The sequence below is a fragment of the Hippopotamus amphibius genome, chromosome 4, assembly GCF_030028045.1.
Source record: "Hippopotamus amphibius kiboko isolate mHipAmp2 chromosome 4, mHipAmp2.hap2, whole genome shotgun sequence".
NCBI lineage: Eukaryota > Metazoa > Chordata > Mammalia > Artiodactyla > Hippopotamidae > Hippopotamus > Hippopotamus amphibius.
The window spans coordinates 19,374,016-19,399,487 of record NC_080189.1 but is presented as its reverse complement, the minus strand read 5'-3'; the positions used below and the strand labels follow the sequence as shown (position 1 = coordinate 19,399,487).

The 25,472-nt window shown below is 48.9% G+C and overlaps 1 protein-coding gene across 4 annotated transcripts; it reads right to left on the bottom strand.

Annotated features, from left to right (window-relative positions):
* Window positions 1-9,752: 9,752 nt before the first annotated feature.
* Window positions 9,753-24,042, bottom strand: LOC130852293 (aldo-keto reductase family 1 member B1). 4 transcript variants are annotated; one of them, XM_057733216.1, is made up of 10 exons: window positions 23,891-24,042; window positions 18,135-18,302; window positions 17,295-17,411; window positions 16,174-16,251; window positions 15,740-15,862; window positions 15,094-15,200; window positions 14,688-14,769; window positions 14,088-14,171; window positions 12,360-12,442; window positions 9,753-10,159 (listed from the first exon to the last, which is right to left on the bottom strand). In XM_057733216.1, the coding sequence occupies exons 1-10, from the start codon at window positions 23,954-23,956 to the stop codon at window positions 10,117-10,119; spliced, it is 951 nt and encodes a 316-aa protein (XP_057589199.1). In that variant the 5' UTR covers window positions 23,957-24,042; the 3' UTR covers window positions 9,753-10,116. The 4 variants fall into 4 exon arrangements, with proteins under 4 accessions (XP_057589199.1, XP_057589200.1, XP_057589203.1 ...); XM_057733217.1 differs by having other exon boundaries at window positions 14,088-14,147; window positions 23,891-24,005; XM_057733220.1 differs by lacking the exon at window positions 23,891-24,042 and adding an exon at window positions 23,386-23,756 and having other exon boundaries at window positions 17,295-17,440.
* Window positions 24,043-25,472: the final 1,430 nt, after the last annotated feature.

The window sequence follows — 25,472 nt, the reverse complement described above, 5'->3', positions numbered from 1 at the left end:
TCATATAAAAATAAAAATACCATTCCATACATAGTGAGTCTTTTGTGTGTGAAAATTTTTGTTTCAATGTATGTAGTGGGTCATGATATAAAATGTTCTTTTTCTTGGTGGAGGATGCAACCAAAATGTTTTTAAAAATTGGCCTTATAAGACCATATTTACTAACTCCTTTTCACATTGATGTGAACATTTCCAAAGCTATGTCTTCCCTTCTTATTTTGAATTTTCTTCCTTTTCCACCATTTTATTTTTTCACGTGGTCAGGCCCGGAAGTCTTTTGTAATTTCTTACTTCAGTTGAAAACAGAAATTCGTCTCGTTTCCACGAAGGTTATAAATGATCCATCCCATTTTTTGTCAACTCAATTCATACTGAAGTATTCTCTGGACACCCCTGAACTTATAAAAATTCATGTTGGCTCAGCAAAATGCGAATGAAGAGCTTGGGCACAAATGCTATTAGGGATTGGGCAAATCTAGAAGATGTGATAAACCTGAGAGCCCGTACCCCTGGTCTCACTTCCAGCTGTCAGAGTTTCTGTTGCATCAGCAAAATGAGTTCTGGTGCAAATGCTGTATAAGCACATGTTCTCACAGTCACCCAAAGATAGCTACAGAATGGTGAAAAAAAGTCAAAGAGGAAGCTGAAAGTCCCAGAACACATGGAAACACTCAGAATAATAAGGAGAGATGAGTTTGGGGACAGAATGGTTAGGGTAAAATGATAATAATAATTGCTACTGTGTATTACATATTGAGCAGGCTTATTTACTCCTCACCACCACCAGTGAGGTTTATGGTTATTTCCATTCTGCAGATGAGAAAAGTGCGGCCAGAAGGCTACGTGACTTACCCAAGGCTACTCAGCTTGGTAATAGGTGCCCGGAATTTCAGCTTCAAGCCGATGCTCTTGATCACTGCCCTCTGACAGGAGCCAGCGGTTGCAATCAAAGGAAAATGGTGAACGCCTGGGGAGAATTACTCACAATTTGGGAGTCTTAAAGGAACATGTCTTTTGCTCTGTGGGAACGTTCCAGATTCCCCCTTCTTCTCTGGGGAATGTCTTTCAAAGAACTGGATCTTGTCATCTAGAATAAAAACTTCTAGCCTGTACAGTGCTGGAGATAAACAAGACTAATCTTCTGTATTGCATCTGCTATTTGGCGGGATTCCATCCAGATCGTGAAATTTCCTAATGTTACAAGGTCTCAGAGAGGCAGTGCAGGCCGTGGCTTGGAGCACAGACATGGCAGCCAGGGTGTCTGGACTTGTGACTCTGCTCGGCTTCCTTCTAGCTGTGTAATGCCAGCCAAGTTTTCCTCGTTTATAGCATGGGGATAATAACAGTACCTACCAATTAGGACAGCCAGTGCTTGGCCCATAGTAAGGGGTACATCAGTCCAAGTTACAGTATTCTTACATACTATATTTATTTTGAAGTCAGTACACTTTATATTAGTTATATTTTTTTTCTGGTAGGATTTTGGGAGATAATCTAGTTTTATCATCAGCGTATTTATAGATAGGGTGAGTTTTTATGTTGGTGTTTGTAAGTTACGTTTAGTCACCTGGCATTTTCTTACCTAATTCCTCAGTCTCCAGAATGCACGCCATTTGGGTGGTGTGACCATATGTCTCAGCATAAGTATTAATAGTGCTCCCTTTTCTCGGTTTTGGAAGAGAAACCACATGGTCATCCTGTTTAGGGAACTCCAACCGCTCCTATAGTCAGGTCACTGCTGTGTTATGTGCTCTGGGTCAGGAGGCTCAAAACCTGGCATAGAATCAAGGACAGTGGTCCTAATCATTTTTCACGCCAGGACCCCTTGGCTGGCTGCAGAAGCCTCTGGACCCCCCTCTCAGTAGAATTTTTAAATACATAACATTAAATGCACAGGATTACAAAGAAATTCCATAATTTTGAAAGAATGCTAATCAAAAAACTGAAAAAAGCCAAATTTGTGATGTAGTACTATATATGGGTTTAAGTAATGATTAAACTATACGGGTCTAGTGACAGGTTTAGTAACTTATAATTTCAAAGAATTGAGTACATATGATATTTTCAGATAACTGTAATGATGGTGACGTGAGACAGAAATGCCTGTGATTTATGTTAGCAACAAAATCACAGGTACCATTTCTGTTTGTTTTCTATATTCACAGTAGAGCATAATTTTTTCCCTGTCCAAGTTCGAATACCTCTTGAGTTCTATCCAGAGCTCCCTGTGGTCGGCAGGAGGGAAGCAAATTGTACAAAGACCAGGAAGGAGAGAAGAGACTGGAATGGCCATGGGCTTGGTGATGGAGGAGAAAACCATGAGGTAGGTGGCCAGGATGTGGACGGATGGAGTAAGAAGGCACAGGGGTCTGTGGCTTGTCTGTGTTGACAGAATATGGGAGAGGCGAGCCCATCCCGGATATAGCCTGCTGGGAACGTGAATTTGCAGACTGGGTTGGAATGTGGACTTTGAAGTCTGACGCAACTGGATTGGGATCCAAGCTTGTCATTTATGAGCATGTATTTTGCACAAGCCATTTAATTGTTCCGTGACTCAGTTTCTCCTCTGTTTAGTGGGAATATTAATACCTTCCTCACAAATTCACTTTGAGGATTAAATCAGATGGTGTATGTAAAAAGCTTTGTACAGTGCCTGATATGCTCTTATAAGTTCCCCACTGATAGTTTTGGCCAGAGTATTGTGGTGATGGTTACTACGAAGGTCTACCTGGGCTCCTCCAGTCACTAACATGTCTTGACTCATGTGTGGCCAGCAGGGGGCAGCAAACATCACACTACAGTATAAACTTAGGCGGAAAAGAAAATGCAGTGGGGAGTGTGGATGGAGTCCCCTCTCTGCTCACAGGCAATGAACTAGATGAACTAGGTTCCCTCTGCCTCCCACCCCACTCCCATTTTCCCACAGTGCCTAGAAGGGTGTCCAGTTCCTGTTCTAGGGTCAAGCCCACTCAGACCACTGAAGCACTGTCAGGAATGTTTTGGTGAGGCTGCAGGCCAGGGATTGGGCTGGGACCAGGGGTTTATATTTCCCCATGCTATCTAAGCTGCATTTTAATCATATAATTGTGGGGCATGTGTGCTGGGTCCGAGGAATTATTCTAGACACAGTGGGGGCCTGTCAGTTTGCTCTCACTTCCTCCTTAAACTCTGTTTGCTATCCAAACTTTCACCTGTCCTCCAGGTAGTCCCAGGAGCCAATGGGGCTTGCACAAGCTGTGCCCAATTTAGGAACATCAACCTAGTATGTCCTGTTCTGTCCTCCCTTATCCCACCCTGATGAAGTTATTGCCTTATGTTACCCTGTACAGAAAATCATCTGGAAAGCTTTAGAAACAGAGCTCCCATGCACGCATGGAAAGCAATCATCTCTATTATAGTGGCAGAAAGTCAACAAGTTGTAGGTGCCAAGATCTTATTTCCTTATTCCTTTGCAAGCTTTCTCCAGGACATCCAAGAACTGGGATGCAATTAAATAGGATGATGGTAGGAACATGGTGCATGAAATAGGAAGGCTGAAGCATCATTTGAAAACGCTTCCCCAGAAAACAAACATTGTTACCGAAGGGGAAAGGGTGGGGGGATAAATTAGGTATTTGGGATTAACATATACACACTACTATATACCCAATAGATAAACAAAAAGGACCTACTGTATAACACAGGGAACTCTACTCAATCTCTTGTAATAACCTATAATGGAAAAGAATCTGAAAAAAAAAATATATAACTGAATCACTTTGCTGTACACCTGAAACATTGTAAATCAACGATACTTCAATAAAAATAATTTTTTAAAAAATGCTTTGCTCCTTCAAGTGATGAACCCAGGAATCATTTGTAGATCTGTGCCTTGAGGATGGTGTGATCTCCCTCTCTGTGCCCCTTAGCATGTGCCACAGAGCTGAACATGTGACGAGGTCTCCAAGAATTCTTACTGAAAGGTAATAAAATTTGGGAAATGAGCAGAGAGAGCCCCAAGAGATACAGTCTGGTTCTCCATGGAGTCATTTAATCCTTCTGATCCTTTTTCCTAAAGATCAGAACCCCTTCCTGCAAATGAAATCTTGTAATTCCAAAAAGCAAAGCAGATAAAAAGGAATTTGCTCCAGTTGAGGCCGGTGGGAGAGAGGAGACCTAGGCACCCCTTCCTGACCCTCAGCCCTGGTGCACAAATCCAGGCTTCCTCCAAATGCAGTTTGAACCCCTTGGCTTTGTACAGGATGGCAAGCCAGTCTGGTCTCTAGACCAGATTCGGCCACCAACTGAGGGTCTGGCGTTTCCAAAATGATGTGTCCAGAGTAAGAGGACAGCAGTGTAAGTGAGCTATAGGAAAAGAACACTGGATAAACAACCAAAGACATAAGTTCTAAACCTGGCTGTCCCACCAATTGGCTGGCTCGTCTTGATGGAGTCACTTGGTCCCTTATGTATAATGAAGTCTGTGGCCACATGACCTCTGAGAGTCCTACCAGAGCGGACATTCTTGTTCAAAACTGCCGACTCATGGTGACTGGGAGGAAAGGCCACATACTTCCCCTGAGCACCCAGGCCCAGGCCCAGAGCCTCTGCTGCAGACCCACAGGAACCTGTGCTGTAGGAGTGAGTTTATAGCTCGTCTGCTCTTCCTCCTCCTTCTCCCGTGCTGGACCTCTGTGCTCTCTCTGCCATGCTGAGCCAGGGGGACCTGTCCCTTGTGGTCAGTGCCCCCTTCTCTGGTCCCTGGTGACCCAGTGCTCCAGCTCCACAAACACGTCTGCTTCTGTCCTGGGGCATCAGGCTAATTCTCCCTTCCAGGGTCCCAGCTTTAATACACATACCCCTAGAATTCTCTTCCAAAATCTGCTGCCCCCTGTCTGAGTGCCTCTCACTCCCTGGCCTGCAACTCTTGCATAGTTTGCTTGTCACTAGTGAATGGCTATGTTATCTACACAGCATAGAAAACTAAAGAGGGTAGGAGAGAACACTGATTTTTAAAAGATAATTCTGTTAAAAGAACCTGACGTCTTTTGCTCAATAACTACAGTTTGGCACTCTAGATTTTCTGTGTATAAAGACAGCAACAGAAACAGTCATAAAAATTAGTTCAGTGCGATTTAGTGGAAAGATCACAGAATGAGAAGATGGAAGCACTGACTAGCTATTTGGCACATCAGTGAACTTTTCCTGATTTATGTTCACCGTCTGTAACATGAGAATCGTGATGCAGGGGTTGTTGTAAGGATCACATGAGATCATTCATTGATTCAGCAAACATTTATTGTAATTTTATTTGAAATATATCATATACCCCAAAAAGTGTATCAAATCGATGTATACCATTTAAAGGAGCAAAATAAAACAAACACATATGTCCTAGAGTCCAGGTTAAGAAATGAGTGGTATCTTGAAAGCCCTTTGCATATCCCTCCCTGATAGCAAAATTAACCCTAAATCCCACTCTCTCTCCCTCTTTTTTTTTTTTTTGTGGTCATAAGTTTAGTCTGCACTTTTCCCTGAGACTGTCATTCCCCGCCCCGCCCAGCTTTATTGAGATATCATCAACGTAGAACTTGGGTTAAGTTTAAGGTGTAGAGTGTGATGATTTGATGCACGTATACACTGGGGAATGTCTACCACAATAAGGTTAGTTAACACATTCTTCACCTTGTGTAATAACCATTTTGTTGCTGTTATCGTGAGAACATTAAAACTCTCTTCTCACAGCAACTTTCAAGTATACAATACAATATTATTAACTACAGTTACCATGCTGTACATTACATCCCCAGAACTACTGGAAGTTTGTACCCCTTTGACCAACATCTTCCCATTTCCCTCACCCCCAGCCCCTGGCAACCACCAGTCTACTCTCTATGATTACAAGCTCAGTGTTTTTAGATTCCATACATAAGCAGATCATCTTCCTCTGTCTGACTTTTTTCACTTCGCCTAATGCCCTCAAGGCCCATCCACGTTCTTGCAAATGGCAGGATTTCCTTCTCTCTCCCTCATAGCTGAATAGTATTATATATATATATACATATATATATTTTTTTCTTTATTCATCCATTCAACCACTGATAGACACTTAGGTTGTCTCCATGTCTTGGCTATTACAAATAATACTGCAATGGACATGGGAGTGCAGATATCTCTTTGAAAGAGTGATTTCCTCTCCTTCAGGATGTATATCCAGAAGTGGGCTTGCTGGATGATAAGGTTGTATAACATGTGAAAGTAATTTTTTAGTAATGGGATGTCATTGTAATAATATTATGTAATGCAAGAGACTAGAATCCTGAGACCTGGGTTCTAAGTCCATTTTTGCCACTCAAATTGCTCTGTGAGACTTTGAGAATGAACATATGGTTTACCAGAGCGGAAGAGTTGGTGGGGGGATAGATTGGGAGTTTGGGGTTGTCATGTACACAGTACTATATTTAAAACAGGTAACCAACAAGGATTTACTGTATAGCACAGGGAACTCTGCTCAATACTCTGTAATAAGCTAAATGGGAAAGGGTTTGAAAAAGAATACAACGGAGATGTAATGTACAGCACGGTGACTGTAGTTAACGGTGCTGTATGTGAATGTATATGTGTAACTGATTCACTTTGCTACACACCTGAAACTAACACAGCATTGTTAACTATACTCCAATATAAAATAAAAAAATTTGAAAAATATACACACTACTATATATAAAACAGATAACCAGCATGGGCCTATTATACAGCACAGGGAACTATATTCAATGTCTTGTAATAACCTATAATGGAAAAGAATCTAAAAAGGAATATATATATTCTTCCTGTGCATGAGACTGGACAGAGCCCAGGCTGTGGGGAAAGAGCCGGTCGTGCAGAGGAAAGAGCCCCAGTCTGAACACAGCTCCACCCCCTGGGGCACCATCTACAAACGGGTTTGCTTCTGCTGCCCACATTTGGTTGTAATGAGGATATTGACAACATCCACAGTGATGACTAGCGTGTGTCGAGGGCCGTGTGCAAAGCCTGGGAGGTGGGTTTCACATTCTTGATCTCATTTAATCCTCATGACCACGAGGAGGGAAGCGCACGGTTTAGGAAGAGCAGTGCTGCAGTGGAGATTCAGTCTGTCTGTACTTAACACAATTCTTTGCTACCATCTCACATATTGTAGGCTACTAGTCAGAACTGAGCAGCCCCTCTTTGGGTCTGAAGTACACTGATTTCACACTAGGAGGTTTTCATAGTTAGTTGTTATAAGATAAGCTCTTCATTCATGAATGCACTTGTATACACAGCTGCCATTCCTGAGCGCCCACTCTGTGCCCAGGCACGGTTCAAGGCACTGTGGACAGAAGGGCGAGGAAAACAGACACTGGTGCTCCCTCGGGCTTAGCTGGCGGTTGGGCTGGAGGACCTGGGAAGCCAGACTCTGGGGAGGAGAGGAAGGGACGTTTCCCTTCGGGGTCCTGAGCCCAAAGGCTTCCTCGCAGCACAGCTAGAAAATGCCTTCAAGGGTCAGAAAGACTGGGTGTAACCTGGAGCTGGACCCCAGGAGCCGTGAGCCCCCGGAGACAGCCCCTCTAGGAAGCCTTCCCGGGCGAGCCCAATGCTGCCGGAGCTGCTCCAGCTCCGCCCTAAGCCTGGGGGGTGGGGCCCCTGTTAGCAAGCGCCATGCACACTGCACTGAAGCAGCTCATGTGGGAACGGTGTCAACACCAAGGACTTAGTGTTGAGAAATGTTAAATCAGACCTTAAGAAACCGTGCTGTCTGCAATCAACCTGCGCCACTATTGTTCAGAGCAGACTTTCAAGGGCAGGTCTTAATCACCCATGAGATTCAATCATATTTCGTTCCATCTTTCAGTTGGTCTCATCAATTCTACTCTTCCGCTGGAACTTTGTTTCGGTCAAACTCCAACTGTTTCATGAATGTATTTCGTGGCCCAAAGAGCTCCTCAAAGCGTGGGCCTGCACCACCGTTGTGTAATTCCCACCAACTGGGCCCCTGGAGGGTCACTGCATCTGTGACGAGTTTACCTGAGTCCTGAGGCCGGGATGCAACCTGCCCAGGATGGTGGAAGGGTCAGGGGTGGGGGTGGTTAGTTCTACAAAGGGAAGGCGGAGAGGGGCTCTCCACTGGGAACGCGGCATTTCTATTTATGGAGACCCTCTGGCGTCTATCTGCTCCAGCCTTATGGTGCAAATACTCTCCTATTCTATCTTCAAAATGCAGAACCAGTCCTCTGTGACGGGCTTTGATGCCCCTCCTCTTCCTCCACCCCAAGCAAGGGACAGTTCTTAGATTCTTAGATACAATCAGAGGTCTGTTAGGAAGCAGGGAGGAGGCCTAGCAGAGGGCCCTTTATCTTGTTTGTGCTCCTGGCTGACTTCTCCATGGTCTTATTTTGATAGCCTTTTTAGGCAGGGATCTAGAAGGCAGGCATGTGATTTAAAATCTTACTAGTGATTACTCCAAAGTTTTTCCAAAGTGCACTTAAGCCAACTCTTGACTACCTGGAGAAACAGGGTTTGGGACCTAGATCACAGAGGACTTGCCACAGCTGCTAATAAAATGATGGTCTGCTCTTGGTGATTTAGAGGGTGACTGAAGAGGTTTGCAGTTTAACTTGGGATAAGATGGGACCTGCCTACCCAGCAGGGGGACCTGGACCACAGTGACCCATAGGTTCCGAGATGTGAATGGCCCAGGCGCGGGCCTGCTGGGCGGTGAGTGTCAGTGAGCGCCTGGTGCTCTGGACCCGCCACCCTGGCTGCTCAGGGGCCGGGCTGCTCTCCTGCATCCCTGGGTGAGATCCAGCAACCAATGTTGCCCAAGTAACTGTCATCTGACACATGGATAACCTGCAAAGCAGCTGTCACCTAGTAATAGGGGCTTTAATCATCCAATAAACAAGGCTGGGAGCAAAGCGACTTGTCTTTATAACACTTGAATTTGACACTTGTCTATCCCATCTTCCTGGCCTTTGTCACTTTAATTCTGGATATGAAAACTTTTTTTTTTTAAAAAGCAACAGCATTTGTAAAAGTAATAAGAGGCCTTTACTTTTGTAACCCTATTTAAAGCATTTATCCATCTCTCTCTGTCAGTCGAAGATACAGTGAGAAGGTGGCCATCTACCAACCAGAAAGAGGGCCCTAGCAGAACCTGACCATTGCTGGCACCCTGAACTCAGACTTCAGGCCTCCAGAACCATGAGAAATACATTTCTGTTGTTTAAACCACCCAGTCTCTAGTATTTTGTGATGACGGCCCAATTACTGATGCTTTTCTTCCCTCTGGTCCAGACGAGCTTCATGAAAGCAGTTTCTTGTGAGTGGTGCTCTTAGTAACCATAGGACTTTGGCCTTCACAGGTGGGAGGAACAACCAAGTAACTTGCGGAACGACAAACAGACTTGTGTCCAGCCTCGGCCCCAGAGCTGTGGCTCTCAGCCCTGGCTGCACGTTAGAGTCACCAGAGATCCTGCGAACTCTTGATGTCTTGGCTATACCTGGACCAATGAGATCAGTTCCCGGGGATGAGGACCAGACAAGCTAGCATTCAAAGCCCCCCAGGTGTCTCTGATGTGCAGCCAGGATGAGACCCAGACCCCTAAAGCTAAATGGGTGAAGTACTGAGGTGAGGGGTCCCCACCTAAGAGGAAAGACGCCAGGTCCTCCCTCCTGTTGCAGCTGAGTGGTCTGCTGTATGGGTGTCCATGGGAGGAAGGCGGAGGGGCACCAAAACACAATAAACAGCATCAAATGCATAAGAGCACTTTTTATTTGAGGCAAAGAAAAGTCTAGCTGTAAGGATTACAGTTCTAAGCAATCAAAATCCAACTGTTAGAGGCACTATTTTGATTTTGTAAATTCAACTTAGAAAAGGGTGAGTGGTGGTTACACTTTCCCCAGCAGCATAAGGCTGGAAAAAAACAAAAACAAAAACAACTGAAGAGACGTCTAATCTACTGATTCTGCCAACACCAAGCTGGCCAAGCCCTCGCTGGTTCATCTGTAAGTCGCTGACCCACCGCTGAGGGACACAGGCCCAACCAGGCTACACACGAGAAAAGGGAGGTGGGAAACAGCGGGTCCCCTGGGTAAGGGCAGATGCTCACAGCTTCAAAACTCCTCGTGAAAGGGATAATCCTTGTGGGCAGCACAGCTGTTGGGAGAAAACAGGAACGTGTCAGCTTCTCAAGGAAGAGATTTAGACTGCAACCAACTTTAAAGACAGAAATCGTGTCTCATTTGGGTAGAAACAGAGGCCTCAGAGGGCAGGAGCGTGATCTGAGACCACAGATCCCGGGGCTGCCCCTAGGGGCGTGGCGCACCCTCCAGTCCTCTGCCTGGGGCTCGCAACCATCGGCACGTGTGTGACAGACACCACCCTCTCCGTGTGCCCAGCACCGTGCCTGGCGTGTGCAGGGTGGTAAGACATGATTCCCGCCTCCTGGTAACTCAGTGTAGTTGCAGGACCAGAAAGCATCTATTGCCTTAAACAGTAAGAGGGTGATAATAACATAAGAGATGTTAACATGTGGACACATGACACAGCAAATGCTCAAAACACATGGAGCGAGAAGCCACTGTCACCCCCCAGAAACCTCCCGGTACCAGTGGGAGCTGAAGTGAGGCCAGGACAGTAGTTAAGGATCTGGTACAGGAAACACAGAGAGAGGGGACAGGCTGGACATCGAGCTGAGGGTGGAAAGATGCAGGCAACTATGTTGGCCAAGGTTCACAGTGCCATCTGCAGGGCCAATGGCCTGTGTTGGGAATGAAATGGCAATAGTGTTGGAAAGTCTGGCTGGGCAGAGCGTGAAAGGCCTAGGGTGAACCCTGCTTGGGGCACACAACTCTTACTCAAATATTTAGGCAATTCGGAAGTTCCCCATAAACTTTTTTTTTTTTTCCAGCATCCCATCACACCTGAGAAATATTACACTGCCATTAGCCACAGAGGCTCAGTACAGCAGTAACTGCCAAACTGCAGCATGTGTACGCATGTATGTGTACATACAGTTAGAAAAAGTTTCCCAGGTGACCTGGAGCCAGCCTCTCCCTCCCCACTCCAATCCTAACCCACTAAACAGCAGCGGCCCACAGGATAAGCTGACAGCTGCTCCCAGAGCAGCACGGGACAGTAGCAGGAGTCTATACACAAAGGGGCCGACCAGAAAACCCCTGTGGCTCGTCCGCCCTTCGCTACGCTGTGTCAGCAACGGGAGGCGGGAAGGCAACTCCACGAACCATCCGAGGTTCTCAAAGGGGAACACGTGTAACTTGGCGACGGCTTCACTTCTCCGCACCTCGCCCGCTGGATCAAAAATGATTTTAATGTCTAAAGGGTGTGTGCCATTGACACAAACAGGGACATCAGAAAGGGCCCGTGGTAACTCTGCTCATGGCCTGTCTGGAATCGGAGGCCACGGCGTGGCAGCAACACGTTCACAGGCATGTGCTCTCCCGAGCTCAGGGGAGCGTTATCCGCCAAGATGCAAACCTGGCGGACCCCTGCCAGCGCAGTGGGGGAGCCCCCAGGGGTGCAAGTTCGGAACTGGAGAGAGAGCAGAGGCTGGAAAGAGAGAGCTAGCCCTGAGCTGGCCTTCGGGAATGTTCAGATTTTGCTTAGAAGAGTAACGAATAGAAGAGACAGAAGAAACAGAGAGGTCGGACGATAAAAATCATGAGAAAGAAGGTTCTTCGTTTCCACTGTCTTCTTAAAAGCAGAAAATGAGTTTTAAACTTTACTGAGTTAATGTGGTATGAAAAGGAGAAGGGAAAAAAACCACCTTCCTGTCATCTCCCTCAGATTCCAAACCACAAGTCAGAGGGAACACAGGGGAGCAGCACACGTCTAGCTGGAGGGGCCTTAGGTGGCTCGGCCAGTCGGGGGCTGGGCGCGTCTCCCGTCTGGCTGTCGGAGCTGGGATGATCAAGGAGCCCCAAGCACCATGGCCTTCCGACTAACACCCTTTCATGAGTCATTACAGATAAAGAGTCACATGCGAATTCCTCCAGGAAGGTGGGGCAGGAGCCACGTGGGGTCATCTGGTTTCAGATGAGCCACTACAACTTGAAAATTAAGTCAATATAGGTGGTTACTGCAGGTTAGGCCAACAGTGCACGGGGGCAGGAGGAGAAGACATCCAGGGCAGAGCTCCCTGCCTTTCCTGGGGGCTGAGAGCAGCTCAGCGCAGCTGACACAGTGTAAATGCTTCCTGCTGTTCCCGGAGGAGGAGGCGAGGTAGCGTGCACAAGTGAGAGCCGCTGCAAGAGCAGGACTTGGACGGTAAGGCCTCCAGGAGTTACTCTTTCATCTGCAGCATTTGATACCCTCTTGCGGCTCTCCCGGGACTTACCTCTCCAAGGCACAGACCCGCCAGTTCCTGTTGTAGCTGAGTAAGGTGGTCATATCTGCACTGCTCAGTTCAAAGTCAAAGACCTAAAAAGAAAAAAACAAAAAACAAAAAAACACTCCAATGAGCTCTATAAATAGCTTTCAAACACAGAATATGAAAGCATACAAGCTGCTCCAGGCAGCACCGCTCATGAGATGTTGCCTGGAGTGCAGAGGGGCAGGAGGGCTGGACTAAACTCAGAGAAAGTTTATTACATGGCCAATCAGACAGTGCACATGTTTTGTCTGGGTACTATGTGAACAATGAAAACAGATCTTCCCTTCCAGAACCTCCAAACAAAACGATACTCTTTCTTCCATTTAGTTCATTTCAAAACCTCTGCCGAGCACTTCCACTGTAATAAGCACCAGGGGGGATACAGTGATGGATAAGAAGAGTCTTTGCCTCAGTTTACAATGAAGCAAAGGATGGGGTAACTCAACAGCTATACTAAGGGAATAATTAGCTGCACACTGCAGGAACGATGCTACATAAGGCACTCAGGAGTCCTCAGGAATCAGGAATGAAGTCCAGCTGCATAGCCGAAGGATGTGGTCAAAGGAGATGCTATTTGAGATGGGCCTAAGAAGCCAGATAAGGTCCTGACAGACAGAGAGGATGAGAAAGGTGTACCAGGTGGAGAACTCTGCCCACCCCAGGACTGGAGGAGGGCCCTCAGCTTGGATGGTCGCAGAATGTGCAGAAAGAAAGCCTACTGCATATTCTGTCATCACAATCCCATTGTGCAAAAATGTGCAAAGACTACACAGTAAGATGCGAAAATAATTATGTTAGCACTAGAGATCAGTCATTTTAAAATGTTTCTTTTCTAGCGCCTTGAAAAAATAAAATATGAAACAAAAAATCCATCTCTAGCAGGATATGTGTTTCTCGAGGTCACTATTTTACCACTTTATCTCCCCCACCGTCCCCAGGCTCTGGGGACCAGCAGCACTGTAACATGTGCTGCACACAGCCCGGCCAGTGGAACAGGCTGTAGAAACAGAGCTGCTGGGAACTGGGCTCAGATGAAGACAAGAGGGTCCTGGCAGGACTGCTCTGCTCAGTGCCAGCAGAGGCTCACAGGCACTGGGACCCTCCTGCACAGCTCTTTTCCCAGCCTGGCCCCTCACACCGGTGGGAGAGGCAGGTGGGCGGGCGGGGGTGTGATGCCAAGAGGTCTGCTCCGCTCCGGCAGGCGCTCAGAAAGCCCGCACAGAACACCTCACTGGTGCCCTGCAAGGTCTCTGCAGGCCATGAGCTTATCAGCACAGCAGTGTTTCCTGAGTGCTTATGAAGGTGCCAAGCAGCGTGTGAGACCCCTCGATGCATCTCTTTTAACCTTCAAGACAACCCTCGAAATAGGTACTGTTTTACAGATGGGGAAACTGAAGCACAGTAACTAACGGAGCCTTGATGCACATCCAGGTGGCATCACTCGAGCAACATTTCTCGGCGAATGATGAGTCCCCGAGGAGCCGCACCACAGGTGTGTGCACGATCAGCTGGGCCGCCACCCACGAGGAACCACTGTCCCGAGTCCATGGTGGGCTCCCTGCCCGAGAGGAGACAGGAGGGTGGGGGGCCGCACACGACGATCCAGAGGCCTATGAAGAGCTGGCCCCTCCTCCACCGGGGAGAGCCTGGGCTCCACTGGGGAGAGCCTGGGCTGACCGGCCAGGACCTTACCTGGAAGTTCTCAGCAATGCGTTCAGGAGTCACGGACTTGGGGATCACGATCAAGTTCCTCTGCATGGGGAACCGGAGCAGAACCTGTGAACGGAGGTGCCGAGTGCGTCCGCACTCCAGGAGCCCTACACTTTCACCTCACCTAATCTTATACGCCCACCTCCTGGAGAAAGAAATCCCAGAACTTCACAGTGAGGAAACCAAGGCTCATACGTGATGGGGTCACGCCCAGCAAGGGGGAGGGACGGTGCTCAGGATCTGACCCCCGAGCCCCGCTCTCAGCCTCTGCGTCTCCCAGGTACCTTCCTCCCTGCCTAGGAACCCACTCTAGCATGTGGGAGCACACAGCTGATCACGGGCGCCCTTCTACGAGCACAGAGATGGGCTTTCCGAGACTGCAGTGAGCGCTGACCCTCGTGGCGGCCCGCAGAGGTAGCGAGGCAGGCCTGACTGTCCCCAGGCCACACACGGTCCTCTAACTCCCTTTCTACCACACGCCCCAGGACCCGACCCGCAAGTCCGGGGAGCACTTGATCCGGCTCAGTCCTCTCCCTCCTGGCTAATGAGAGCCACCGCAAATGCGCCTGGCAGTGGCCGTACCTGGGCTGTGGTTTTATTGTACTTGTCTGCAATCGCTTTGATCCTGGGGTCCTCCAGTAGGGAAGGGTCCTCGGGCTTGGCCCTGGAGACGGAAAGACGGTCTGCGTGAGCTACCGTCTTGGCCACCGCTCAAGGCAGCCAGCAACACTAACGTGAACCCTCATTGACCTGGGAGGGCAGCCCGCCAGTCTCCTCCTGATTCAGAGCTCAGTTACAAACTCCCAACCCTCTGGAAAAAGAGTAGGCATCTGGCTACTAGAAATGTCAACCAGGAAGACCAATAGGAGGCCCCTGGGAAGGTCTGCCAATCAGCCCCAGAAGCACTGTCCTTGATGCTGGGGTTTTCTCCGTAGCCATTTCCAATCTGCACTAGCTGACAAGAGAACGCGATCCCATGGAAACTCACCAGGGCCTGTCGGGAGAGCCAAGGGGACTGTAGGCAGTCACTACAATGCCTTTGGACTGGCAGTACTGGATTAACTTCTCCTGAGTGAGGTACGGGTGACACTCGATCTACGGATGCAAACAGGAGGGCTGACAGTGCCACTGTGGGCACAGGCCATAGGACACACAGGCAGTCTCCCCACGCTAAGTCCCTTCCCTCTCCAGACAGGTTTTGTGTAACCTGTGCCCCATCTCTTAGATAAGCTGTAACAATGGGCTCTGTTTCTCAGCCAGTATCCTTGACGTTAACGATATCTTGTTACTGTGGCCATGCACCCTGAGGGTTTTCCTGGCTTTGGCCATTTATCAACTGTGGCAGGTCTGAGGATCTCAACGTCTGCACATAGCTCATCTCAAGGCCCCGAGTCATCACAAGCCAGGCTCAAACCCTTTCTCTCCTGCAAGTTTCACTCCCAGATGTGGCACCATCTTTCTGAGCCACAAATCAGGACTCTGCCAGCGCCCAGGGACCTGCTCCCCAGGTGACGTGGACAAGAAGTCACTGCTAGGATCACACAGGAACAAGCTCCTCTGTGCACAACACTTCCCCAGTAACAGTCACACAGTAACAGTGTCCGCTGCACACCAGCTTCCCTGCCGGATGTTACCTGGTTAACTGCCGGCTTGTATTTTAAGCCAGGTTTGTTTAAGATCTTCTCCACCTGGAGATGGTTGAAGTTGGAGACTCCAATAGCTTTCACCAGCCCTTCGTCCACCAGCTCTTCCATGGCCTAGAGACCAAAGAGGGTCTGCTTGCTGCGGACACGTGCCCACAAGGACGAGGATCAGAAGCACCTCTCGCACCAGTGAGCTTAACAGGTCCTGCCCTTACTACTCAGTGCCAGCAAATTAGATCTTTGGGAAGACAAGAGGCACCAAGACAAAAGCCAGGCTGGCTTTAATGAGACAGGAAGAGCAAAAACAGTGATACAGTAACAATTAGAGTGTAAGCCATGGCAGAGTGCATCATTCACACCTGGCCTCTCACAAGGAGACCGGGAAGCCGTCAAGGAAGGGGAGGCCCAGCCAGCGGCCGCCTTACCATCCAGGTGTCCACAAGATCGCTGTCACTGGGAACTACTTTGCCGTCCGCATCCAACGGGAAAGTGTCCTTCCCAGACTGTGGTAACAATGGAAAACAATCGGTAACAGACCTGCTGGGGGAGCTGCATCTTTGAAAGCAAAGTTCTAAAACAATTATTCTGAACAACGATTCTAAACTACTAGCTATGTTTTTTAGAGGATATTCAAGGGCACATCCATGTCAGTGTGAAAAAGAAATGGCAGACAACTCCGGAAGCCCCCAGACCCTTTTTCTATCAAACGGGTTGGCACGGACCATCAAGTGGAGATGGACAATTCTCGGGCAGCAAGCTGAACCCTGCGTGGATGGGAGTGTGTGGATGAGGCGAGGACCCAGGACCTGGATTCACAGGGCCCAGGTCCTGGCTGCATCCAAGCCTACAAAACCACCACCTCGCCTAGCCTCGCCGGCTTATCGTGAAAAGCAAAGGACGGAAGTCAGGCCCTGGTACGTCAGAGTGCAATAAAACAAGAGCTACAGGGGAAGAGCTGCATGCTTTCAAGCTGGTCCACAAAGCAGAGCACTGGGCCCTGGGCCTAGAAGGAGGCAAAGGACACAGTAACTCTACAGTGTTATGTGAAGAGGCTGCAGAGGTTTCTCAAGCTTCCACAGGAGAGGCGTGTGTGGAATGTAGGAAAACACACACACACACACACACACACACACGTGTGCATGGTATGAATGGGTATGTGTGTAAATGCCTAAGGTAGCAGGGAGGGGCGGTCACTGAAGACATCTTATGCTCACGGGCAGCAGTGTCACCTCAGCCATGTTCACTGTCACAAAGTTTTAAGTTACACAATCACCAAATAACAAAGAGCAGCGCTCCCCAAACTCTGAGCCGTGCATGTGAGTCACCCAAGGTTCCGATTCAGAGGACCCGGGGCGGGGAGGGGGCTGAGGGGGAAGGGAGACCTGAGACCGAGTTCTAACAAGCTCCCAGATGAGGCCACTGCTGCTGGACCAGGGACCACATCTTAAGCAGAGCAGTCAGGACACACACAGAATGACTACCTGCTCACGACCTGCTAAGAGGGGAGGGTGATGCCACAGGCTACGCCTGAACCCCGGGTCCCTACCTTGAAGCCCATAGGCCAGTGAATAAGGTAGAGGTCCAGGTAGTCCAGCTTCAGGTCACTGAGTGTCTTCTGGCAGGCGCCTTTCACCAGGTCCTTCTCGTGGAACGTGCACCACAGCTGAAGCCAGCGAGAGAACACGTCTTACCCTGCAGCCGGAAGTGCCTTCCTGGTCAGGAGCCAGGCAGCTCGGGGACAGAGGACTCACTTTCCTCTCCCCACAACCCACCCAATTCTCTGTGATGCTGTAAACAGTGGGGAGGGAGATTCCATTTCACGCGTGAATCCTAACTTTCCAACAGAAGGGAGGATAACCAGGTCAAGGAAACCTTTCAGAAGGACCAAACTGAAGGCACCAAACAGAATGGGCAGGTCAGCAAGGCAGCCCCAGGCTCTAAACATGAGCTCTCAGGCCTGTTCTCCCACCAGGCTGGTCTTCGTGGAGCCAGCCTCGCCCTCTTGCCTCCTTTGGGCACCACCAGCCTCAGGGTAAAAGACAGTGGCCAGCAGCGGAGATTAGTCTGCAGGTGAGAACCAAGTCCCATCCTCAAAGCTAACTCCCTGCAAAGGGGGTGCCAACCCACAGCCTTGGCCCCATCAGCAAGAGGCTCAAACCAACGGGTCCAGGGAGAATAACCATCCAGCAGATGACCATGGACGGGCAGGCCCTGGAGCCCTTGTGGCCTTGAGTCAACACATTTCCCCTGGAAGAACCACCTGCCAAGTGATAACTGTGGCTGTATTAGGAGGCCCCAGAGTATGGCCTTGGCCCTAAGCTGATGCTGCCCCTGGAGGAACGTGGACAAGAACCCTCCCTCGGGCTGCCCTTGCAGAGCGGGGTACCTTGCTGACAATGAAGAGGTCCTCGCGCTTCACCACCTGCTCCCGGAGCTTTTCCTGGATGGCCAACCCCACCTCGTTCTCATTCTGGTATACGTGGGCACAGTCAATGTGACGGTACCCAAGGTCGATGGCCACCTTCACAGCCTCTGTCACCTTGCCTGGTGGGGACTGAAAGAAACAGGAAATGAAAGGCACAGGGATAAAACTGAAAATGAAACAAAGCACACAGTTTGTACACAACTCCAGGAGGAAGGGCGGCGGGAAACCACAGCTCCTCAGGGGCTCCCGTTCCTTTAAGGCCAGGAAAGGCAGGCCATGGGATGTGAACATCCCGAGGTGAGATGCCCTGTTGCTTCGTTTTAGGACCATCTGACAACCACTTCCTAGCAGCACAGATCACCTTAACTAGATGAGCCAAAGCCTCTCACTTCCTTGTTTCTTCAGAATCCGTTGATTTACAAACCACTATAAAAAAAAAAATCCCCCACTCTCTGAATCTATTAGGTTTCCAAGACAATAAAGGATACTGTTTCCTTCAAACAGCTCAAAATATTTCAAAATCACTGTAAACATTCACTCCAATTCCCGTTTGGTTCCTGAGTTCCATCAGTGAACACCTCTGATTTATTTTCTCCTTCCACGCGTGGATTCTGGTATAGGCCATTGCTTATTTTTAAGCACTTTTGACAGTATCAAATTCAAGAACATTACTGGTGCAGATTCAAAGTCCTGCACTCAAATCTCACTGCTTTAAGAGGTGGAGGTGGGAGGTGGCTCCTCAGAGGTATCAGCGGACAGAAAAGAGTTGACAGGAGGGGAAACAGGGGCCATGGAAGACCACCATGTGGTTCGTGGTCAGAGCTGCAAAAAGACTGAACGGTGCCCCTGCCCTGACCATCTGCACGTCTGAGTGAGCAGGACAAGTGTGGGGAGCCCCGCCCCCAGCACCCAGACTGACTGCACCCTCATCTCCGCGATGCTCCTGCTTGGACCAGAGAGGTGGAAAACAAACACATGTGGGTCGGGCTGTTGGTGAATAGAGTGCATTCCTCTGGAGAGCTGGGGTAGAAAAGAATGACCAGGAGAACTCCCCAGGGCCATGAGCAGCTGCAGACATCTGCTGTTTTGATATCAGCTGTTGTGAACAGGCGAGGGTGGAGGAGCACGGGACCGAGCCCCTCGTGTGCCACCAGGGGGGCGCGGGGTGGGGCGGACGGGCAATGCTGACCTCCGGCGTGGAATCAGAAAACATCTTCAGACCATCTGGCAATCTCCTATGTCCCTGCAGGACCCAAGAAGCTGCACCTACAGCCTTCCCCACCGTTCTCAGTTAAAGGAACAGAGCAGCGACACCTCAGCATGACCAGGTGGGAGGACGTTCCACAGCCTCCCTGTGGCATCCTGGGCACAGCTGTCACTGATGAGAGCAGCGCACACCCCTCCCCAGGAAAGAGAATGGGTAAGGAGACCCAGGTGGGGACCTGTCTGCCCAGCACGTGTCAACTTTCCGCAGGCTTGCTGGCACCCTGATTGAATTTCTCTGCAGGACCCTGTACTGTGCCAGCCCAGCACCTCACAGCCCCCAACCCCGGGCAGGGGGCAGGCACCTGGCACCTTTCCCAGGCCCAGCCCAGCCACACGCTGCACCTGCCACAGAGACTGGTACAGAAAAGCTGTCGCTGAAAACATTGTTTAACCTCTCCTGATGAAACCAGCTTTTCCTCAGAGAAACTCAACCTGCATTTAAGAGAAACTAACCTTACTTTTTATTATGGGTTTTGTTTAAATACTGGTGATGTCACAACATAATTTTCTGTTTTTCATTGTAAATATAAAGCATTTCAACTAGATGCATGTTAAACAGACATTTGGGGCCTAATTTCTCAAAATGTATTCCAAGTTCCAATTGATTTACTTAGAATCTTCTGGAAGAGGAGCTGGCAAACTTTTTCTGAAAGTGGCCAGACAGAAAATATTTTAGGCCTTGTGGGCCAAATGGTCTGTTATAATCGCTCACCTCTGCTGCTGGAGCAGCACAAAAGCGGTCATGAACAATATGGAAAGGAATGAGATGTGTTCTAATAAGACTTTATTTACAAAAACAGCCCGGTGGGCTGCGGTTTATACAACCCCTGAGCTGCCGGAAGAGCACACAAAGACATGGGGATTAGGCAACAGTCCCAGCCTTGATGTGTTCTAACTCCTGCTCCCAAATAACATTCTGGTTTCCAATTCCGCACCTTAATAACAAAACGGTATTCTGATATTGAACACAAGATATTCTGGAGACTGAAAGGGTTTCGCCCCTGCTCTAATTTAATCAGTGGACAATATGGTCCCAATCAACTCGGGGTAAACCTGCGCGAGCTGGGCCTGCTTCCCCTCTGCACGAGTGGGAGACCAGGATCTGGAAGGTCTGTATCAACAAGGCTTAAACTCTGACACACTCGTAAGACTCCAACAAAATCAGCATCTGGGAGAATCCAGAGAATGACAACACCCTGCAGTCTTTCAAGTCAACAGAGACGCTTCTCATTGTTTGGTGCAGGTAAGCCAACCTCACTTGGCTCCTGTTCAGTTATGTCCAAATTTATTTTACAGTTTAATAACGGAAACCACAATTTTCAATGATAAAGAGCAGCCTGCCGGAGAAGAATCTTTTTCATTGCCTTTTCATAGGAAAACAGTCAATTTTGGCTACGGTTTTTACACCAAAGCTCATAACCAGGTTTGGCGACAAACACAGACCAATAAAACTGAGATTAACTTCCTTCCACTCATGAATCAATCTCTCCTGAATTCAAACACACCACTGTCTCCTCTTGGTTGAGATGAGGGTGGACCAGGACTGGCCCTGTGCAGGCAGGACTTATTAAGCATCTTTGCTCTTGAAGAGCTTCAGGTGGAGGCCTGCAGGGAGACGATTCTGTTGAACAGAAAAACAAGCTACTGTTTTAGCTCCGGTGCCAGCACTTCTCCCCTCCCCCCAGCCCGGGCCATCACGAGCTTGCCTCTTCTTTCTCAGCATTTTCTCCTATTCTTAAAGGAAGTGATATCACCCTCAAAGAGGCAAAAAATGGTTTGTTGGGGGCAGGAAAAAAAACCCTTAGCTTATAAAATGGTCTGTGGCCTGCCAGAGAGCCACAGGACACAGACAGAGGTAGAGTCTATCTGTGATGTTGAACTTTTATCGGGGGGGCAGGGGGGAGAAATAAGGGAAAAATATCTCAAAGGCTACTGAGGTAGAGTCTATCTGTGATGTTGAACTTTTATCGGAGGGGCAGAGGGGAGAAATTAGGGAAAAATGTCTCAAAGGCTACCGGGTGTGGGGCGGATACAGAGAGAAAAGAGCTGGAGAAACTGTACCTCCATTCCTAGGTTTGGAGTATGTGGGTGAGTTACAACAGCCATTCACTATCAACGATTTTTCAGCTAGGGCCAAACATTTATCAGCAACAGGACACTGGTCTGCATCAGAAGTAACCTCTGTTTTAGCCGCTTCCTGGCAATACAATGCCCTGGTTTATTTACTGGTCATTGGGGAAGGCAAGCTTGCCAAGGGAAACTGCCTCTAAGCCACATGGGCTCTGAGGCAGAGATGCTCTCCCATCGGCCTGAAACCTTCACCTCCGAAGAGAGAGTCTGAGGGCCTTCAAAGGAACAGTGATTGGAGACTCCCAGAGCCCTGCCAAGAGTCTGAAAGATACAACACAGCCACCATGACACAGAAGATCCACGGGAACCAGGGGCTGCACCCACTCCCAGAGCCTCCCCCAGTTCTCACAAAGATAAGCAAATGGTATTTAGGTCACCCCATTTTTGTCCAGCATCTGTGAAGGAATATATACACACACACAGGGGAAAGGTATTAAACACCATTCATCTACTTTTTTCACTAGGGGGAAAAAAAAAAAAAGGAAATCTACTCCAAGCCCATACTTACACCATTCATTTCACAGTTACCTCCCCTACCATACCTCTACACAATTCTGTACAACCTCATCTCCTCACTACCCCCCAAAATCCAGTTATCTTACTTCTTCATATTAATTCAACACATTATCTTTAGGGTACCTACAATTTACCAAGCACTGCAAGCAGTGCTGTAAATAGTTGTGACCAAGGCAGACGCTACCCTTGCCCTCAACAAACTCAGTCTGCTGGAATGAACGATCTAAGCATACAGGTTTTATAGAGCTATCTTAACTAAATATGGGGGGAGGAGTTAAGTGCTCAAATGATTTAAAACCCCCTTTTATCAACTTTTACTCTTTATTTACGCCAGAGTAGTGATTTTGAAATGATGAACCTAAAGTCAGGACCATAATTTCTGAAACTGGGAACTTAGAATAAAAATACTGGAATGCATCCCACCGGGTAAAGTTAAGTATAGTTTTGTGGAACTTTTGTTCCAGTTACATGTGTATGTCTGTGTAGTTCATCATCGCAGAAACTGTAATTTTCCATTGCCAAGAACGTGTCTGTTCACATCCATCCCAAAAGAATAACCTGCGACAGATGGAATTTAACTTGGTACAATGGTCATAATTCAATTACACCCTTAGAGCCACCACTGGACTTTCGGAAGGAAACACAAGTCACATATACTCTGATCACGTTGGCCAAGAAACACTTTTTATGTGAAGCAACTCTACCACCCTGTAGTCACCCTTACATTTACAAATTTTCAACTGCAGGTTTTAGGGTAGAGGTAAGCACCATTCACTGCTCTATTTCGCACCATTCCACCGTGCCCTCATCCATCCTGTCTTTTCTTTCCTTGTCTATGTGTAAATAGACAATGCCCAGTCCTATATATTCAAAGTTCCTAGGAAAACCCGGGTCATAGCTGTGGAATGCCATATACAATACCCGAAGCTAACTTACAAGCGGCTTCAAAACATTCGGTTTTGCCCCGCCGCCCAGAAGACCACCCCTCTGTGCTCCCTACTTTTCAGATACTCAGACTAGCCTTTCTACTCCTGTTTCTTGGGGACTCCGTGTAGAGATCTCAGCGGTGCCGAGGTTTCTGGAGACAGTTTTCCTAACGATGCCAGTTCGCAGTTCTGCACGGGCGGGAACCACCCCACCCCCCGGGCCAGATTCTCCGCCCCGCACACAATAGCCACCCCGAGAGGCACGGCTGGCTCCGGGGGTTCAGGGCCCCGCGTTTGGGGGCGTGTACATAAACGGGTCCTGGGTGGGCAAACTCGTGCCGCCTAATTGAATTACCCGCAGTCTCCGGGCTTACCTTGGGATGCTAATTCCTGAGGGAGCAAAACCGGAAACGATTAAGGACAAACTATTTCGGACGACAAAGGCTCAGGCGCCACAGGCGCCGTTGGGCGAGGGAGGCCGGCGCCCAACGCTCCACACCTCTGTCGGCTCCGTCTCCTCGGGATGCCCCCTTCGTTCGGCGCCGCGCTGGTGACTTTCCAGCTGGGGTTGGATTCAAAGTGCGGCCCGCGGAGCCCAAGCACCCGGGGGGACGGGGGTCGGCCTCCCGCGGGGCGCTCTCAAGCCCCCCACGCAAGGCCCCCTTGGCCGAGACCGCAGGCCAGCGCCCGGCCCCCTCGGCGTCCGGATGCCCGCGCCGCAGGCCCGACCCCGCCGGAGGCCCGGCCAGCCCGAGCGTGGCTCCTCCCAGGCCAGGCGTCAGCGGCGGCGGCCCGCACAGGGTCACTCTAGGTCCCACCCCGCCCAGGGCGGCGCCGAGCCTGCAGCGAGCCCGGGGCCGCGCTCCCCACGGCACCTACCTTCCAGGTGCCCAGCCCAAAGATGGGCATCTTTGCACCGGTGTAGAGCACGAGGTGGTCGGCCATGACTGCGGAGCTCCGCTGACCTCGACCCGAGAACCATGTAGCCGAGGCGGCAGCGCGGTCCTTTAAATAGCCGGTGAGGCCGGCGGGGGGGTGGGTACCACAGGCGCCCGGCTACGCGAAGGCAGCTTCTGATTGGCCCGCCCACCAATCAGGATGCAGCGCCTTTGTTAGCCGGGGGGCTCTGCGGGGACGCTCCTCCTGCGAGGTCCTAGCGGGACCGGATTCTTTTCGGTGCGGTGGTGAGCCCACAGCCCACGCGGTGCAGCTGGCTCAGCCAACGACTTTGGAGCGTGGAGACGCACATGCTTTAGCAAAACTTCCCATCAATAAATAGCCTGGGCAAGGGTTTGGGTTTCATTTTTTTACAAGAGCACATATAGATACGTTTGTCTACAGTTCAAGACCAGTATCATGCTCTTTGGGAATCTGACCAAAGCCTGGTCTTTAATTTGTAGCAACACACCGACTGCTGCTGTAGTTTAGCACACCTTGCTCTTAGAAGGGTGCACGCCAGAGAAATGGCTTGCAATCTTGTTGCAGAACATCATCTTGAGATTTGGGGTTGTCCAGCCTGTATGTAGCCTCCTAGGGCTATCTTCACACTCCACCCTAGATGTGAGCTGTCTGTACACACTGAATGTGGTTCAGCAAGCGTTCCTCCAAAAACCAGCCTCTCTTGAGGTTAGAAATCCCTGATGAGCTTAATCCAGAACACAGAGAGGTCATTCAGTCTTTAGGAAGTATGACTCTATCAAAGCAGCACATTTCATACACGGTAACTTAGTGAAACTCTAGATGAATAAGGCAGAAACCCACAAAAGAAAAGTTAACTTTAATACTGTAGCTTCAAATATTCCAAATTAGGAGGTGCTAGATAATAAATTAATCAGCCCTAGTTTGTAGGAAAACACATTATTTTCCCAGATAACTAAAGGAAAGTTGTTGGAAGAGCTTTGTAGACAATTTTGGTTTCTTTCCAACAATCCCTCTCCGTGATGCTGTACCCTACCTCAAACTTGCTCTTTCTGCTCCATCTGCCTCTAACATTTCCCCTAATTATGCAAGCTTGCGAACTACATCTGCCCTGTAAGGACTCAGGAACCAGACCTCTCTAAACTCCATTCTGGTGATTTTCCATTTACTGACTTCTAAAAAATGCCACCCCCCCTCCCCCGCCCCGGCCCCAGGAAAAATTTATACAAAACACACTAGCCCAGAGATTTTTCCACTTGACTTTTATAAAAACTGTTGTTAGTAGGCAAATTCTGATACTATTTGTTGCCCAATAATAGAATTTTAATTTGCGCCTATAGCTGGCAACTTGATTTGTAAAACAGCAGTAGCCCACCACTCTTCATTCACAAGATCTTTGTTGGCATAGAGGTTGCTGTCCAAAGGGCTAGTCTCATAGAAAACTTATACACTTTGACCAGGTTGGTATACACAGAGGGGTTATCTGTTAGGGACACAGATTCAATATGAAAATGGCTTTGTTCTTTCTTTGATGACTGAGTTT